This window comes from Cydia pomonella, chromosome 11 (assembly GCF_033807575.1).
Source record: "Cydia pomonella isolate Wapato2018A chromosome 11, ilCydPomo1, whole genome shotgun sequence".
Taxonomy (NCBI): Eukaryota; Metazoa; Arthropoda; class Insecta; order Lepidoptera; family Tortricidae; genus Cydia; species Cydia pomonella.
In genome coordinates, this window is record NC_084713.1 from 10,139,287 (window position 1) to 10,159,772 (window position 20,486).

At 37.6% G+C, this 20,486-nt stretch overlaps 2 protein-coding genes across 2 annotated transcripts; both read right to left on the reverse strand.

Moving 5' to 3' along the window:
* Positions 1-349: 349 nt before the first annotated feature.
* LOC133522797 (circadian clock-controlled protein daywake-like) lies at positions 350-3,031 on the reverse strand. The gene is made up of 5 exons (XM_061858245.1): positions 2,854-3,031; positions 2,282-2,504; positions 1,425-1,549; positions 968-1,120; positions 350-693 (listed from the first exon to the last, which is right to left on the reverse strand). Exons 1-5 carry the CDS (start codon positions 2,936-2,938, stop codon positions 530-532), a joined length of 750 nt encoding a protein of 249 aa, XP_061714229.1. The 5' UTR covers positions 2,939-3,031; the 3' UTR covers positions 350-529.
* A 151-nt stretch (positions 3,032-3,182) lies between these two features.
* Positions 3,183-7,618, reverse strand: LOC133522796 (mucin-2-like). The gene is made up of 4 exons (XM_061858244.1): positions 7,467-7,618; positions 5,326-5,962; positions 4,090-4,286; positions 3,183-3,569 (listed from the first exon to the last, which is right to left on the reverse strand). Exons 1-4 carry the CDS (start codon positions 7,489-7,491, stop codon positions 3,232-3,234), a joined length of 1,197 nt encoding a protein of 398 aa, XP_061714228.1. The 5' UTR covers positions 7,492-7,618; the 3' UTR covers positions 3,183-3,231.
* Between the last annotated feature and the right edge of the window lie 12,868 nt (positions 7,619-20,486).

Genomic DNA, 20,486 nt, shown 5'->3' on the forward strand with positions numbered 1-20,486 from the left:
ATTCTGTGCATATATGATAAGCAATGGTTGAATTCTTTATTAACTAAGTTCATTCCATACTATTGAGTCAGTTTATTTCAATTCAAAATGTTTATTTCAGATTTAAATGCGTATAGATAATACAAAAATAAACAAAGTTTGTTTTAATGAACTGAAACCGTATTATTTAGTTTTAATTAAATGTAACCTGTTTTCAAGTTTTGATGACATGTCACGGTTGGTTGGAGATTGCGGGATAAGCTACCTTTAACAAAGATTTGTTTCTACAATTTCTCAAGATATGTGGAAGTAATATATGCCCCAAAAGTTCAATGGGGTACTCTTACTTAAAAAATAAAACTATATTAAATTTAGTTTCGTAGGTACTATAATTAAGTAGCATTTGTTTTATTTTTATATTCATCACATAACATTATAATGTACTCTTAAGTAATATGGCACGGTTAAGTCCCACAACTATTCCTTATCCGTCTCAACCGTTCTGCACCAAATAAAAAAACAGTAGGTATTATGTCTCGTGGAAACGATGTCACAGATTAACTGGCCCCGATAATAAGTCTTTCATCGGCACAACTCTGAATAGTTGGTGGACACTAGTCATGATGGAGTCCACGCCGAAGTCGACGATCGGCTTACCGAACTCTTCAGCCACTAATTTCCAATTCCTGTTCATGAACTCTAACACTAATTTACCTGTAAGTAAAACGTAATTTATATAAATCGAATAGTATTAATCATATTGACATTAGTTTTTTATTTAAGTACTATACTATATACAGCACAGGCTTTTCTGGTATTTAGCTGCATTATGAATTAGAGAACGCATATGTCCGTTATTTGTTATATTGTTTTTCGAAGTAATTTAAGTCAAGGGCAGATGTCCACGTCATCTGTGGTCAATTAGGCGAGTCACAAATTCGAAGAAATCCATTGCAAAAGATAAAATAGTGTTAGGAAGTATACTTACTTATCTCAGGGTTGCCCTTGAAAAGGTTCGTCATTTGGTAAGACACTCTACCCTGAAATTTGTGGTTCACCTTCAGACTCTTAACATCTAAATATTTTTCAGAATGCTGCATTTTAGATCCTAGTTTTACTAGTGCCTCCAATCTTATATTTTCTGCAAGAAAAAAAATGTTGTATGTAAAATATTCCAGGTACTTCTCAGTTTTTTGGTATATGTATTTTCTTCTTGCCTTCTCATAATATTAAACCTCACAATTTTAATTAAATTGCATTTTAATACATTCCATAATTATACTATAAACCCATTCATAAAAGGTAATGAAGTAACAATTATATTTAAAGAGTTTGGAATAGAATATGTAAATAACAAAAATTATAAATTCCAAATGCTTTGTTCTCGAATTTGCTGTTTATACAGACATCAGAAGTGACGTAAACATTCGTATAAAAACACTTACTGCATTTAATGAGCGAGTCACCGTGGCCATCAATGGGAAACATGAGGAGTCTGCCCGTGGAGATATACTTCCCCCTTATAGTCAAGTTACAGTGTAACTGAATGTCCAAGCTGTCTTTTATCATTCTGAAAAATAAAAAAGGATATTTGCAAAATGGTTAAATTACATGGTGAAAGTAAGATGCCAAAATCAATAGTATGTAGACGGTTCAAGAACGTGCATGCAATATTCGATACATATATAGTGAACAATTGACGACCGGTTTGGCCTAGTGGGTAGTGACCCTGCCTACGAAACTGATGGTCCCAGGTTCATATGCTGGTAAGGGCATTTATTCGTGTGATGAACATGGATATTTGTTCCTGAGTCAAGGGTGTTTTCTATGTAGGTATTTAAGTATTTATAAATATTTATATATTATATGTATCGTTGTCTAAGTACCCTCAACACAAGCCTTATTGAGCTTAATGTGGGACTTAGTCAATTTGTGTAATAATGTGCTATAATATTTATTTATTTTATTTAGACAATTAATTCAGTGGATAGATCAAATACCGCAATGTAACGAATATCACATGCAAGTTCTTGGACCGTCTGAATGGGGTGTTATGCTCGATTAAATTATAAAAACAATTTATTAAATGAATCGAATCATAGAGTAACTACTGATTCTACACACTGTTTTTCAATAGTCAATTATGGAGAATTAGTGCAATTCAAAGCAATAAGTTCCCACCCGCCGTTAGAATTGGGGACGATACATATTACATATCACAGTATTGCCATAGATGAACCTACGTTTCTCGCGACATGTTCCGCACTGTCTTTCTATGTATAGCTTTAAATTTATTACATACCTTGCTTTATCAATGACACACTTTCTGAATCCGGTAGCTACGCCTTGATTGAAGCTGATCGTCAAGCCACCCGGCAGAGTCAGATTCAAATTGTTGACTTTGAAAGGATCCATAGTGTTTATGCCCAAATCAGGAGAACCTCTCAAAAACCCAGGCAAAGTGGCCTGGAGGGACTCCCTCAAGCAATCGGTTGAGGTATCTTCACATATTTTGATAAAGTCAGCTAAAAATTAAGGAATAATGTTAAGCGACTTTCGAATTTCATTTGTTTTGTTCTTAGGAAAATAGGATCTTAAAAATATAGGTTTATATCATCATTAGCAATATTCCAATTTAAATATCCACCACCGCTTTATTCCGGATATTTTTGTAGTCACGTTAATTAATAATATGAATTTCTCTAATCCGCCACCATACAAGACAAGTTGCGCTCTCATTTTAAAACGACATGGTGACATAACATGAAACTTGGCATGAACATCAAAGTATCATAGGACAATTAATATTTTTTGTAAGATTGTTAAATAAGTAGGTAGGTATATTGAATAAATATTAGATAGGTAAGTACTTACGAGATTTTGCATTTACGCATGAGCTTAACGCAAAAATTACTCCCATTAATACACATGGCACTAGCTTAATGCTTAAGAACTGCATTTTGAATATTGACGGTACTTTAAACCAATATATTATTCTAATTAAATCCCTGTTGTTCAACTTGCTTGCTCTACAATAACTAATCCATTTCTTTCCGTTTGCATTCTTATATCAGTACAAGTACTTGCATAATTAGCGCTGATCCATGTCATTAAAAAATAATGGCTAATTACTCCTAAGAAACTTTGTAAAATTAGAGTAATTAATTGACTGCTTAAAGCTTGATGACAATAAAGAAAGTCGATTAGGCATTAATTAATTTATTAATTTAAAGCATAATTTAATTATATAATCTAGGGGTAAATTCGCTTATCAATATCGAATTCAAATTCTTCGTTATTACTGGTAGTCGGCAAGGCGTTACCGAAAACACTCTGTAAGATATCAAGGGGTATTAAAGTTGGACCAGGTCTATTGGAGTTAACATCAATGTTGGTCAATCGTGTAGGGTTCACAGTAGGTACTGCTGTGGGTCTCACTGTGGTTGGTCTAGTAATGGGGGTGGCCCTTGTTGTTTGCCGAGTAACTGTGGCTCTGGTGGTTGGATTGGTGATGGGCCTGGCTGTGCTGGTAGGTTGTGGGATCTGGGGGACAGCACGCGGGCACGGCGCCTGGCGGGCTATTCCCACATCTGTTGAAAATTATTACGTTTAACAATGTTTTTACAATTATGTGATGAATATCGAACATAATTTCTCATATATTTCGCTCAATAACGAAATTCATAAGTATACAGATTTTAGGAAATTCTTAACTCCATCTCTTACTTCCAATATAGTTATTTTTCTATTCAATAGTAGTTTTTGTTCGTTCAAGGAGCAACAACATTGTTCAGTTAAAAAACAAGCGTCTTATTTGACATAATTGCTTTGAAACAAGAATAATAGAGATTATTTATACCACTGTAAGTTTACCTCCATTTGTTTCAGTAAACCATAAGTAGCCTTACCACGACTGCCTTAGCAGTGTTAAACTGACATATTCGCTAACGTCTGCGTAATTTACTTTCTATACATCTTGCTCGTACTAATATGCGAGTACGAGCGAGATACATAGAAAGTAAGATACGCACACGCTAGCGAATGTCAGTGTCAAACTGGTGGTAGCCGTAAATATTGCTTTATCGTGTAGCGTCTTAAATATAGACTTACTGAGCCCACAGTTACTAGCACAATGCAAGGCTCCAGGATTGTTGTAGGTCACGTTGTTGGTGCCGCAGACGGGGTTGTACTCCGACGTGGTCGGACAGGCGCGTATGCAGATGACTAGGTCGAGCAGCGTCCTGTCTGTCGTGGTGGGCCGAGCGGTACTCGTACTGGGTGTAACAGGTCGGGTTGTTGGTGGGGACCTGAAAATTATGGTAATATAATTAAAACACATCCTTCCTTGATGTAGCAAGGCGGTGGGCACCTGCCACTGCGCAATTTGGAAGATTCACATTTTTTAACTTTTAATCGCTTTATTATTATTTTATTTTCCAGAGCCTAAAGAGAGAGGCTAGCTCATTCCTAGGCCAAAGAATAGCCATAGCTATTCAGCGTGGGAATGTGGCCAGCCTTATGGGCACCCTTCCGCGTGAGTATAAGTTTTATTATTATTATTTTAGTTCATACTTAAATTTAATAGTAGTTTATAAGTTTTGTTATTGTAATTGTTTTTAATTATAATTATAAATTGCCAATAAAATTTTAATAGCATTTTTTAGTAATTTTGCGAAATAAACATACCTATAGGTAGGTATATGATTATGATGTCATGATTTTATTTTATTTATTCAATTATATATTATAATTAATTATACATACATTACGCCGCCTTCCATTTATATTCTTTCCCTTAAAATCTGCATAATACATATTATTAAGATTTGATTAAATGTTCTCGTATAAAGAAAGAGAAAAAACACAGCACTTTTTTATTTCCATATAGCTTCACTTTGAAATGAACCTTATCGACAACCGACAATGTGGTACCTTTTGATTGAAAACGTCACTTACGTAGTGTAAGAACAATAACTCGATATGTGTATAAGCAATGCAGGGCATTGTGTTAAATGTATTTCCAAGTCAATAATGGATACTGGAAAACCCCCATTGCTATGTGTGGGAATAAAGTAGTTACTCTTTGCCACTACTAAGTGTCTTTTTAGAATTATGTATGAAATACGAATCCGCATAAGAATCCCTTTCCGAATACCAATGAGACGTCTAATTATTTAAATGTATCTAAAGAATATGTGACTATCAGATCAGATATAATACCTATAATTAATCATATCTATAGCAAGATGTGTAAAAATGTACAAAAACTAGGTGCAAAAAAATGTAACATTGATTCGACTATTATTAGATAACACAAGAAATGCGAGTAACGATGACATGACGTACCTAGTTGTAGGACCTTGGTTGTTAAAATCCGGAAACACCACGCGGTCAGCGTCGTTCGAAGAACGTTGAGGTGGGATTAAATTGTTTTGAGGTAAATCCCGAGAAGGTCCGCTGTTTTGGCTATTTTGAACAGATCCGGGTTGACTAGGATGTCCGTGAAGTCCCCAATGTTGACCATAAGATCCGGTTGCACTATGTTGTCCATGAGGTCCCCAATGTTTGCTGGGATAAGCATGAGTTCCGTCTGAATGCCCGTGTGATGCTCCATATTGGCCGGATTGTCCCGAAAATCCAGATTCACTATTGTGTCCGTGAGGACCCCAGTGGTCTTTATAACTGTGGTCGCCATGATATTGATGATGATTATCATGATTATGATCATAATCAAATGCATGATCATTTCGATCATTGTGATATGCTTGATTGTTCCAAGTATGGGCATCATGTCCATATCCATTATCATATCCTGATTCGTTATAATCTTCATAGCTTTCCTCTGATGCAGGTCGGCCATAATATTTAAATTTGGAACTTGGCCCTTCATGGTCGGGGTCTGCTTCCCACGACCCGCCATCGTCGTCATCAAATCCGACCCAACTTCGGCTGAACGATGGTCCGCTCGAACAGACCAATGCCACTGTAACAAAAGCAATTATTGATTTCATTTATTAATTTACAGTATTGTCAACTTGTGACAGAACAAAATATTTGGCGCAAGTAGAGTCAATTTTATTTACGGTAACACATTAAAGTATAGGTAGGTATGCAATTTAGCTGGTACCGATCACACATTACCTATAAGCAATCGTAGCCTTATTTAATTTCGAAGATTTTTCATATTTGCCAATGTTTGTCAATATTTTTTAGGATACACTTGGAGTGAGTTATGTATATGGGCCTACTTTGTTACTATTCGTCATTAACAAGGAAAAGGCACACGCACCTATTTTGTTTTGGAATGGAAAATCAACCAAAAAAAATTCTGACTGCAAAGTCAAGGTTTTATAAAAAACACTGTGTTGGCTCTATTCATGTTAATTGTTGCGTGGGCTTTCACAGTTTCACACATGAACTTGAGTCCTTGGTGCATTCGACACTCACTTCCGAGTACACGTACGGTTCGAATAAACCGCACTAATTATAATTAGGGTTTAACCTTAAGGGTCTAACACACAGTGTGAAGTGGGCACAATTGGACTACAGTCTTTTTTCAGATCAAAAGTGTTACCTTCTATTCAAAAGGTAATGTCAAAATAAATAAATAAAGATTTACGTTAACATTTTGTTATGTATGAATTATATCTCTTAGACCGTAAAATGTAATCTTATAAAAAATAGGTGCATACGAATCTGTATAATTCTAGGGTACGTTAATGTATGTGCTATATTATCTTATTCTGGGTTGCGTCATTTAGAGTTTACTTGACACCAGTCATTTCATAGTGTACTTAGCTAAGAACCCTAAATGGCTCGCTAGACAGTACGGGGAATATATAAAATTCATGAATTATTTAAGATGTTACCAGTTTTCGGATTACATTTTTTACTAATGATTGTAGTCGAAGATCAAAATGTTTTAATACGTATCTAGTACTAGTAGTAGTAAACACTACATACACTTCAGCACTCTACTAAAACGGAATAAGTTGGTACCTACCAATCATCTACCTCATAACGACTAATGTGCTATTAATGTGTGGTGCTGGTGACGATCGGTTTGGCATAGTGGGCAGTGACCCTGCCTATGAAGCCGATGGTCCCGGATTCAAATTCTGGTAAGGGTACTTATTTATGTGATAAGCACGGACATATTTTGTTCCAGAGTCATGGCTGTTTCTATGTATTTAAGTATGAGTAAGTTCTTTATATATTATATACCTATCTATATCAACGTTGTCTAAAGTACCTACAACACAAGCCCTCTTGAGCTTATTGTGAAACTTCGTCAATTTGTGTGATAATGCCCCATAATGTTTATTTATTTATTTTAATGTGTTTAAAGAATAAATTAAGTACCTATGATACCAAAGAAAGATGACTTAATCACACGGTAAACCACCGTCGTCGAGATAAAATACCAATTAGACCTAACTATTAGAGTTACAACAAGTAAAATAAAATAAAAAACAAATATAACTTACCTAGTATAGCAATCCATTGAACCATTTTCTAGGTTAATAATGTGATAACTAAATTAAAATTTAATTGATCCTTTTTAGGGCACTCTGTCTGTTGGTAACGGTCCGCGGTGCAGCGAGATCTCAGACATATAATAAGCGAATCTTAAGTCCTGTGAGTTTATAACATCCCCACCATATGAGTTGGTCCTCGCTACGCTAGTAATTCATTCGTATACCTATATGATTCATATGTTTATTATCGATCGGTTCTGTGAATTATCAAAGATTTACCCTGAACGAAGGTGGTTTAACGGAACCTTCAATATGACCAGCATAGGGTTTTACTAGTTATGTTATTCGAACAACTACTTGACAGATAATTATAAATTACCTTGGTCATTAATATAATTTTACTGATATTGCGACCATATATATGACTACTTTTGTGAAAGGAAACACTCATCAACGGTCAGTCAAAAGACCATAAGTCAAACTGAAAGGGACCTATACTTTGTATCTTTAGGTATTTAAAAAAGGTAAACAAAATCTACCCTCATATGGCTCCTTAAGCTAGTTGAGGGTAGATGAAAACATTACATGATCAAATAATGTAGGTTTAAAGTCGGGTCGTTCAGTGACAGATCCAGGCGGTTTTGTAATTTGGTTGGTAACCAATAAATATTACAGCTACCCGAAAATTCATAAATTGTTTGTTTACTTTTATTTAAATACCCAAAGATACAGAGTTATAGTTACTTAGGTACCCGAGTTTTTTTTATTCTTTTTAATTTCTCATGCTCTGAAAGTGGGTAGTTGTGGTTTTAAAAAGAGTGCAGAAAATTATGTTTCTGCTCTAGAGCACTGTACATTCTAAGTACGATTTTTTCTTTTATTTACGATAAGCGATTAAAATTTTGGTTTTAAATGGATTCGTTGTATAATTTCCACTCTGATAATTACCTCCCCATTCCATATATAAAGATATTTTTACGTAAATTGTTAATTTAAAGTATACCCCCAACAAATACTACTGAAGTTTAAACTTAGCCGGGTTTTTTTAAAATTCACATGTATTTTACTTTCCTCGTAATCGAAACAAAAAGTAGAGTGTTTAACTCGGATGAAAGGCACCATTTCATCCCTTGGTTATCAATTTCTTATTTTCGTGTTACTTTTTCGCATCTATTTATTAGTAGTAGTAGTTTATTTATTTATATTTTTTTTATATTAGTAGTGATTCGGGTGTTATAGTCCAATAATATAACTGAAAGATAGAAAAAAACTGGTAAGATGTAATTAGGCTAATTGAATGACTACTATTACGAAACAGTTCATGACTGAATAAACCCATCATAGATGTTGGAGATTTAAGTACCTAAAAAAACAATTATCATCAGGTTCTTACTAGAATAATAAGATTAGTGTAACAATGGTGGTTTCACGTTTACAGTATAAATTCCTAAACCATTGCCTATGGCAAACTTAGTAAGTATTAACAAATGTTGTGTAAAGTGAGTGATATCTTAAGGTCGATAACTTTTCCTCGAATACGGTCGGTTTAAGTTTATGCTAAAAAGCAAGTTCCTACATGCGTAATTGTATCGAATTTCATAATCAGGAACTGATTACAACCATACATGGTAATATGTTGGTACATATGCTACTGATTACAGATGCAGGTTCACTTAAATTAAGTAATTTATTTCTACCAACAGTACCAATCCCCATGGCGTTGTGATCTTTTCATTATTGTCATAAAGTACGTTACGCTCTATCTACATCACGCCAACATCTGAACTGTGGTGATTTCCTGGGCTATATATTTATACACCGTGTTTTTTTTTTCCGCTAATTGCAAGGGTGTATCCCTGAGCTTAAATTAAGCTACTTTCTCGAAGAAACCGTTATTCTAATTAACTTCATTTCGGAGATAATCAATAATTATTTTTTATCTGATAAGACCCTTACGAGCGTGTTCACTTGCCTTAGGGCCTGTTTACATATTGATTAGTGTTTAGTACGAGTTCATACATTTGCTACTAAACGTAAGTACTATCTCGGAGGATGGGTGTTCGAAATGACATTGATATGTAGCAGTTTTCAATTGTTTACAACAACGCTATATGAAGCATTTAATTACTTTTTATAAAAATAAAAATATATCAAAATATATATATATATATATATTTGAAGTGAAAACTTATTTAGCGGCGCTGTGCACTCTTTGAGATGGGGAAAAAATGTTAAACTCGCGTCAGGGTCACGTGACCGTCAGATTGAATTTTCTATTTTTGGCCATACCTAAGTGCTCGAAAGTTTAACGGAGACAGTTATTTACCGCTGAAAACACGTCTCTCTTGTTTAAAGTTCCCAGAAACAGTGATACGGCTGAGACTATCATAAACCCGATCTTGCAGAAGACGTTGATTTGGTTTTCCACAAACAACTTGCTTCTGAACCCGAAAAAGACTAAATGTATCCTGTTTTCCACTTGCCGTCAGCAAATGGGTCTCAAATCCAATTTGATTCTCGGACAGGAAGTTTTTGAGTTTTCAGATAGCACATTTTTTTTGGTTTAACTATCGATTCAAAACTTCATTGGGGATCGCACCTGACTAGCTTAAGTAGTAAATTATGTTCTGCTGCCTATGTCGTTAGAAAAATAAGACAAATAACAGATACAGCAAGATTGGTATTATTTTCATAGTCTGATGTCATAGGGAGTCCTAGTGTGGGAAAGAGGAGCAGATGTGGAGAGCACTTAATCTTCAAAAAAGAGCAGAGCCAGCAATTTATAATGTAAAACTACGTACGTCGATAAGAAATCTTTTTAGATACGTAAATATTATAACATTACTGTTGCTCTTTATTTATAAATTTATTATGTACGCCAGGAAGCATTATGATCTTCCGAGCCCTTAATTAGTGACATGACTGAAAACTTGCAGTGCGGCGGTTACGGACAACCGGTCCATTTTTACAACAAAATACCTAGTCACATAACAATTTACCATACTGTCTATTTAAAAGAGTATCTGATTATTTAACGTATAAAAAATTGTAGGAAGATTGTGATATTGTAACGTAAAGAATACTAAGTAATAATAATGTACATTGACGGACATAATAAGTGTATCTTGTATACCTCTAGTTTAGCTCTACTATCTATAACACAGCATTTGAATTAACATAATTTGCTAGCTTTAGTTTCTTAGGAAACTAGTAAAAAACAATTAAAAATTTAAAACAATCGCATTACACAGATCAATTGCGTCATACACATTGATTCGCCTAATAATAATTACACTTTTATGTAAATTTATGAGAAAAGTGGACTGACGATGGCCACGCCACGATCTGACCCTCTGACGAGACGAGTTGAACAAGATGCACAATTTAACTGATTACAATATAAAAATAATGCCTCTTTGAAGTTGTGCGTAATTCAGTAAGTTGTTTCTGCTTCAAGCACTTAGAAAGAACGAGTCACTGAAGCATAGTAACACCGAGCCATATTAGATTTCGTAGAGAAATAAATCCGGTATGCTGTAGCTCCGGCCGAATTGTGAGTAATTCCGGATTCCGGAGCCAACCGCACATTCCCTTAAAGATTACTTCAAGGTTGTGAAGGAATAAATACCTAGATTTTTTATCTCATAAAATAGAGTATTTTTTAATTACATTCCCGTGTGAAGTCGACGCTTTGGAAGAATAGAGTTAAGCAGTAGACCTAAGTAGAGTTGGTAAACTTTATTGCCCGGATCTCAATAATTTGTACATTATTATGCCTGCATAAAAAAGTATCTCAAACACTTGGTAATTATGGATATTATTTTAACAGACGTTCACTGCGGAAATCGAAATTTCGCTCTCTATTGATCAAATGTGCAAGAATGCGGGCCTACCCTCAGCTCTAACCCTGCATTCAGTGTATTTTGCCAAATGCATTGTGAATAATATCGGCGATAGATTACTTAAAAACTCGGAAAGTCATTAATTTATTGTAACACGTTTAGCTCATATGTTTCATTATTTTGTTTAACTAATGCCTGTTTTTAGGGTTCCGTAGGCAACTAGGAACCCTTATAATTTCGCCATGTCTGTCCGTCCGCGGCTTTACTCCGTGCTAGAAAGCTCAAATTTGGCACGAATATGTATATGTGACCGAAACCGGCAAAGCGCCCCACTTTGTTGCTTGCCATAAGGACGAGAGTTGTTTGTATCTCTTTATGCGAATAACCTGTCAAGACTTATGCTGCAACTGCTGGACTGTAAGGACTTATGGGAAGCGACAAAGTGGGACATTTTGCCGGTTCAGGTCACATATAAATCAGTTACGCCGACAAAGTCGTAAAATAAAAACTAGAACAATGTTTTTTTAGGGTGGCTCCTCTACGCGAAAAGAGGGGATGAATATTTTTTTCGCTTGAACCCTATAGTTTGAGGTGTCGTTGGATAGGACTATCAATTCAATACCAAGATTGGTCTTTAAGAACGATTTTTGATAAACTTAATACCTGGTTCTGTTGCCCGTGTTTCTATGATTCACTTCGAGTCAATTAATAAAAGTTAATTAGTTATGTTTTAATTTTAGGCATTTAGCGACATTTACCAGTAAATGAATTCTTGTTCTTCAACTGCATTTATTGTTTAATTCAAAATAACCCAAAATTGGTATTAAACTACATTTACTAGGAAACCACTGCCTGTTACTTATTCATCTTCCATTAAAATTGGCTTTTTTATCATTTTAATAGCCACTTGAGCACTTTGAGCAGCCATAAGGGGTTAACGTACTTTTTGCCATTACTCAGCGGTATTCCCCCTGTTCTCATAGTGGCAGCAGCCGTGTGAATCGCATCATTAACTATCCTGCAAAGAAATTCCGTGCAAACCAGTTGTTCAACGTTGTGTATGAATCTTCGTTTTGTTCCAATTTCACACTCAGGTTTAGCAGATAAACCCCGCTTTGCTGACCCTTCACCTTTTTACCATTTCTACCCTTATTAGTAGTACATATACCTCGAAGTAATAGTACTTTTTATTTTACAAACAATAAGTAAACACATCAAGATGAATATCAATAAGTATTAATTGCACATAGGCGAAAAGGAATATGTTTCCTAGTTACTTTGCTCCGATTCCGTGCTGATCTAACTGTCATATATTTGTTGGTATCTTATGCCATCTCATCTCAATTTCAAATAAGTACAAAATCAATCAAACATTTTCAATTACAAAGATTTAGTTTTCCAATACTAAATTGCTGTATTGACGTCAGACTCGTCAGAGTCGTATCTATCCATTGACATATATATTTAAGGACGGGCCTTACGGACAATAAGAATGAGGCCAGTACAGCGATGTCACGCACACGAATTCGAGCCAATCGTGCAGTCTAACGGCGCAACGCGATTAGTTGATGAGTTCGCACCGAGCGCGCGATTGGTCGTTACTAGTTCCGTTAGACTGCACGATTGGCTCGAATTCGTGAGTGACACCACTGGACTAGCGCCATTCTTAGTGCCCGTAAGGCCCGTCCTTAGATATATATGTCAATGTATCTATCCATAGAATGTAGATATGAAAAAATCGACACCTTTATTATTCATAACTATTATTGAAGGTGCTTGCTCCTTCTAAAAGGGGCGTTTTAGGGCATCCATCATGGGACTGGCACCAGCAATGACATGGTATATATATAGTCCTCCACATCGATTTCGATGACGGCGACCTCAGCAATCAAGGGTTTTTCCTCTCATGAGCTCTTATGTGGCTGGCCAGGCCAAACTTGCTCTTAAACACCCTTTCACATTCACAACAGTATAGTTGACCGGCCGCGTTGTATGTATACACATAGGAGGGCTTAGGTCTATCCTTGCGTAGTTGGCGTTTTACGTCTAATGTAGCGAGGCGGTTTTCCTCAAACGACTTGGTAGATTCGAAGATGGTAGATCGCCAAGATGACCGTTTCGCAGCGAGCTCCTCCCAACGTGCATTATCGATCGCACACGCCTTTAGGTGGCGCTTTAGCACGTCCTTATATCGAAGGTGTTGACCGCCGTGCTTCCGCTTTCCCTCTGCTAATTCTGAGTAGAATATAGCTTTAGGCAAGCGGCGATCGTCCATTCGGAAAACATGCCCACACCATCTGAGCTGACGCTGCATCAATAGCGCCTCCATGCCGTACATCCCGGAGCGACGCAGAACTTCAGAGTTTGGTATACGGTCCTGCCACTTAATCCTAAGTATAGATCTTAGACATTTTAGATGGTACGTGTCTAGTCTTTTGATATCTGGCTTGTACAGGCACCATGTTTCTGCGCCATATAGAAGGACTGGGATTATTAGGGCCTTATAGACGCTTATCTTTGTCTCAAGCTTGATATCATGGGACCTCCAGACACGATCAGTAAGTCGCCCGAAATTGGCAGCGGCACTAGCAATGCGAGATGGTATTTCTGAAGCCAGGGTGTTGTCATTTCGTATAGTGCTCCCAAGATATTTAAAATGATAGACTTCATCTAGTGGTTTCCCATCTAGATACAGCGGTGTTGAATCAGACTCAGCTCTCCGAGGTGGTTGTTTGAGGATTTGCGTCTTGGAAGCACTTATTACCAGGCCGAATTGTTGACAAGAGCGGTTCAATGCGTCTACGTAGCTTTGGAGATGTGCCATACTGTCAGACATAAAGCACACGTCGTCAGCGTAGAGTATCTCTAATATGGAGACTTTTCGCACTTTAGATTTCGCCCTGAATCTTGATATGTCAAAGACACCCTTCTCAGTCCTCACATTTAGTTGTATTGTGTTGCCACAATAATTTAAAGCGTCTCTCATTACCACTGAGAAGTATATGGCAAAGAGTGTGGGTGCCATGACACATCCCTGCTTCACGCCACTTGTAATCGGGATCTCCTCAGAGAGTTCGTTTTCATGTTGAACCTGCGCTTTCATGCCAACGTGGAATTGGCAAATGAGGTTTACAAACTTCTTTGGGTATCCAGATTTTCGAAGGACAAGCCACAGGGCTTCGCGTGGAACTCTGTCAAAAGCCTTTTCCAGGTCCACAAAGCACATGTAGAGAGGCCGTTGGTGCTCGAGGCTTTTCTCTTGGAGTTGCCGTACAACAGCGATAGCGTCGATGGTACCCCGGCCAGGACGGAAGCCACATTGACTTTCTGGGAGGTGTTGTTCAGCAAACGCACTCAAGCGGGTGTTTATAATGTGGGCAAGGATTTTACCAGCACAAGAGAGAAGCGATATTCCACGGTAAGAGCTGCAATCGGAGACATCTCCTTTCCCTTTATACAACTTACAAATTACCGCATCCCTCCAGTCCTGAGGCACCTGTTCAGCATGCCACACTCTGAGGATCAGTTGGTACAACTTCTCATTAATACTATGCCCACTATATTTATAAATTTCTGCAGGAAGTTGGTCCAACCCGGGTGTTTTTGAGTTTTTAAGACGCTTCACGGCTCTTACGAACTCTTCAAAAGTTGGTGGCTCATCTAGCTCTGGCCAGACTGGTAACTCTTCAAGGGTGTCGATATAAGGCAGGTTTGCACTGAGCGCGTCAGGGTTCAAAACATAATTAAAATGCTCTGCCCAACGCTTTAATACCGCATCTTTATCCGTAACTCGGTACTGCCTATCTTTTGTGTACATTGGGGCGATCTTTCGGACACGTGGGCCAAAAACGGCTTGTATCCCTTCAAAGAACTTACCCGTCTGGTGTGTGTCGGCACAGTGTTGTAATTCAGCAGCTTTTTCTTTCCACCACTTGTCTTTCAGTTCACGAACCTTAGATCTTAGATTGTGTTGAGCCTCTCTTCCAGTAGGGGTGCCCGCAGACTTTGAGTTTAAATCATGCCTGTATCTTTCAACAAGTACTCTAATACTATTGTCCGACGTATCAAACCAGTCCTGATCCTTCTTCTGCGGTTTTCCAATAGTTTCCAGAGCACATGTACGAAGGCTGTTTGCAAATGATCGCCATTCTTCATCTGTTGTTAAAAACTCAGTCTGCGGAACACTCGCAGCAAAAGCTGAATCTAATTCACCACCCAACTCCGGTGATGTAATAAGCTTAGAAAAGGCCAATTTTGACGGGTTTTTGTGGGGTGCACGACGTGGAGCCTTAAGCTTTAATTGGATCTTCGTCCTGATGAGACGATGGTCAGTCCAGCCCAGCGCCCCACGCATCGCTCTCGTTACGAGAACGTCACGCAGGTCTTTACGGCGGACGATGACGTAGTCTAGAAGATGCCAATGCTTAGATCTTGGGTGCATCCACGAAGTTTTATATTTCTCGGCCAGACGAAAAAAGGTGTTGGTGATGGCAAGATCTAATTCAGCACACAACGTCAAAAGGCGCGATCCGTTGTCGTTACACTTGCCAACGCCATGTTTACCGAGGACACCGTTCCAGTGTTCGTGATCGGTGCCTACACGGGCATTAAAATCTCCCAACAAAATGATTTTGTCGTGCTTCGGAATTCCTTCAAGAGTTCGATGAAGAACTTGGTAAAATACCTCCTTATCCTCATCCGAAGAAGGTAGAGTTGGAGCGTAAGCACTTATCAGATGGGCGTATTTGTTATTTGTGATTTGTAGGCGCAGAGTCATGAGGCGGTCATTGACACCCTTAGGCAGATCACTCAGATCTCTTGCCAAACTATTGCGTATAGCAAAGCCCACGCCACTACCCACCCTCTCACCGGCAGGACGTCCGCTCCAGTAATATGTGTACCCGCCAAGCTGCTCACACAGCTCTCCACAATCACTTAGGTGGGTTTCGCTAATGGCAGCAATATCTATTTTATATCTGGCTAGCTCTCTCGCTATCAGAGCAGTTTTTCTTTCTGGACATAAGTTGCGATCATTGTCCAGTAAAGTTCGCACATTCCAGGTAGCAATGCAAAGTTGTCGTTTTGTTATTAACATCCGTTGTTGTTTATGTATATTTCGACCGCATTTCTTCGATGCCCAGATGCCCGCGGTTAGGCACCTAGGTAATGGAGAGGCAGACTATTTTTGGGCCACCTTTTCTAGGCCCCTCCTCTGTGCAGAGGAAAGCAGAGCGATCCTAAATAGGGCTGCTTTGTCGCCAGATGTGCTGCCGAACTCAGAGTCCCGCCTCGGTCGACTCCAAGAGCGACCACTCTCTCCTGGCCGCCTACGTGCAGGGTGTCAACTAAGGTCTCGGTACATCGATACCTAAACCCCACCGCCAACACCCCATCGCCGAAGGACTTTTTAGCTCGAATCCAGATTGAGTTGCTAAGGTCATCTGCGCGTGAACTTATTTATAGTGGACCAGCGGTTGCGCGGGTACAAGTCCACTTCACTCGTCCCTACCTTTGTGGCCCAATGGACCGGAAAACCGGTACGATCGGCAAAGGTCAGGATGCAGTGGAAAGGCCGCAAGCCACTAAGTGGATTCTGACTAACGCCCTTAAGGTTTTCCACACTACCTTGCTACATCAACATTTAAGAAGATATAAGTCGATGCAGACTTTACATTCACGGGAATCATCCGTGGACTACTCCACAGCTGCTCGTGGATGTAGTCCCCTTTCCTAGGTTTAGCCCACTGACGTGGTTGCCCGGGGTGTGGCCGCTGTGACTACAGCTTCTTGGAGCCACTAGGAAAGAGATTGCAGAGGTTAATAATTGAAATTGGAACTCTCCGCTACACCCCAAATGGTATATACAAATCCCGTAAAACAAGTATTTACCATCAGTTTCTCAACGCTGGCTATATTTTACCTTAAACAAGAGCTAAAGAGCTGCTTAGGTTTAATTTTCCATTGATATTTGTTTTACTGTCTGTATTATATGTAATACTGTCTTACTATTCATAAGTGCTTGTTGCTAGGCCTACATGAATAAAGTATATTTGAATTGAATTGAATTGAATTGAAGTTTTAAAGTTAATGGCGCCATACATCCCATGACTGGAGCAAACAACCATAGTTTATTTTGTTAATAATATTGAAACCAATTTCAGTAGCTTTCATTAAATACATATACAATATAAAAGACGAATAAGACATTCAACTTTAAACGCATAAGGCGGTAAAAAATTTATAGGTATCGGTGAAATATCAAAAATACTCAAAATGTACTCCCATCTTAAAGGCCGGCAACGCAACTACAACCCCTCTGGTGTTGCAGGTGTCTATGGGCGGCAGTAATCGTTTACCATCAGGTGATCCATCTGCTCGTTTACCTCCTCTATCATAAAAAAAATGTTCTTTTAAATGTCCCATGATTGGTGCCGTTAACATAGTTAAAATGATGTGTAACTAGAAATCTGTACTTTGGTATGGGTATCTAAATTGTATACACGGGGGGATCAGGACAGAAATATAACTCTATGAGCCAGTAAAACATCCTCAAGCAAATAATCAAACAATCTTAATAATAAATAATCTTGCTCAAACAGGTCTATTCCTACAGTAAGCTCAATGAGGCTTCTATTGTGTGGGTACTAAACGATAACGACTATGCAATCTTCAGCAGTTGGATATACCTACGGGATGTAATTTTTAGGTGATAGTGATACAGATAGGTACTGTAAGCAACTTTTATTGTGAGGCCATCCCTGAAATCGCCAAAAAAACAGAGGTGTTTTGAAATTTCATTTCGACTCATTATTTATATGGGGACCAGATTTTATTTCAGAATTACTGCTATTATAAAAGTTGACCATAGATTTGAGTAAAATCGCGTTCATATATTATTTGTACCATCCAAAAAGAAATATCATTTCAATCATCGCCGTGTATACCGATTTCTCAAAAGCATTTGATAAAATTAATCATGCCCACCTACTTCAAAAATTATATGATCTTGGTATACACGGTGATCTTCATAGATGGCTTGAATCTTACATACAAAATCGTAGCCAAGCAGTATCTCTAAGAGGCTTTACTTCAAGATACTTGACCATTGATTCAGGTGTAACCCAAGGTTCGCATTTAGGACCACTTTTATTTATCCTATATATTAACGACATAGGTTTATCACTTAATAGTTCAAGGCATCTTGTTTACGCTGATGATACAAAAATATTTAAAATTATAAAAACAAACAACGACTGCCTTGAACTACAACGTGATCTTGACAGTTTTGCTACCTACTGCAACTCCAACCAACTACTACTCAACCCTGATAAATGCAAGTGTATCACTTTCACCCATAAGCGTGTACCCCTTTTATTTAACTATAACTTTTTAGGCAAGCAACTAACTAGAGTTTCCTTAGTTCGAGACCTAGGTTTCACTTTAGACTCAAAGCTCAATTTTATTTCACATATAGATCTTATTACTGCAAAAGCTTATAAGCAGTTGGGTTTGATACTTCGGCTCTCTAAACCCTTTAAAGACCCTAATACTCTAAAGATATTATATTCCTCTTACGTCCGTAGTGTTTTGGAATTCGGTTGTATCGTTTGGACTCCCCAATATACAGTTCATAAAACGCGAATTGAAAGAATTCAAAATAAATTATTAAAGTCACTTAACTTCCGCCATGGTTTGAATCTGTCTGAAAGTACCAGCATACGGCACGGTCTCACGCCATTAGTCGGACGCCGCGTATATATAGACCAAATGTTTTTATATAAGCTTTTAAATAACTATATTGACTCTCCTGATCTTCTTGAAAAAATTATTTTTAAATTGCCTCGTCGTATTCCCACTCGCCACCCCCAAACATTCCATATTAGCTTTTGTGGCTCTAATTTTGCCAAGCATACTTTTTTTAGACGAGCCTGTCGTGATTACAATGATAAATTTTCAAATTTAGATATTTTTTCATTATCATTTTGTAAATACAGTAGCATTCTGCGAAGTTCAATCTTTTCTTTATAAATATTGTATTGTATATTATTTGCACGCATAACAACTATAGCGATACATGTATTTTTAATTATTTTGTATACCACTTTAAACTCTGTACTATGTCATGCATTTATTAATTACCTACCGATGTTTTGAAGTTCCTGTACGCGTGACAGACAAGAAGATGCCTAACACCTTCCCTGTTTCGATCTGTAATTTACTATGTATACTTTTATTTTCAATGGAACTAAAGGTCTGTTTGTTATCACTTAAGCTTATATATATTAATATGTGACTGTTTGTTTCCTAAATAAATTAAAAAAAAAAAAAATCATTGCTTATTCGTAAAGTTGAAATCACTATCCAGAATTAGGAAGAGTAAACAGACAGCAGTTTGATATGTTTTCTATTCAGACATGTTTATACACGTAAATAAACGTAACATTAAGTCATATAAAGTACATAATTATAATATTTGAGGACCGCCGGATTAGCCAAGTCGGTAGTGACCCTGGCTATGGTCCAGGGCCTGGGTTCGAATCCCGGTAAGAGCATTTATTTGCGTGATGACGGTTGAGCACTGATATTCGTTCCAGAATCTTGGGTGTTTTCTGTGTATTTAAGTATTTATATAGTTAATACATATCATAGCCTGAGAACCCTGGGGCTACTATGAAGGACATTCATAGTATTCATACACAAATTAAGCCCCATGTCAATGATATAATCACTAGATTTAAATCGACTGGAATATGAACCATGACCATGATTACCTTTTATATTGTTTTTGACCTCCCGATATTTCGACAGTTACATGCATCTTGTGGCACCTTTACAGTATTGGATAAGAGTGTAATTATGTTGGAATCTTACCATCGGCAATGTCAAACCCCTTTACAATAATAGAGGATTTTCAATGTGCGAAATTAATAAACATTAATAATAAATATCACATTAGTGTTCATGCCCCAAGTTAGCACACGTAATGAGCACTGATAAGTACCTGACGTCTGTGGCAGATGATTCATTGTATCTTTGTTACCTAATTGTTCACTTTTTGGTTTTCTACGACTGAGCCTCAGCACACGAGGCATCAGCCTAAGCGTATCGTAAAAGCGTTACGAGTACGAGACGCATAGAATTCTGGGCACCAAGCGTCGCGTAAGCGTTATCGTTTTATAAGTGTAAT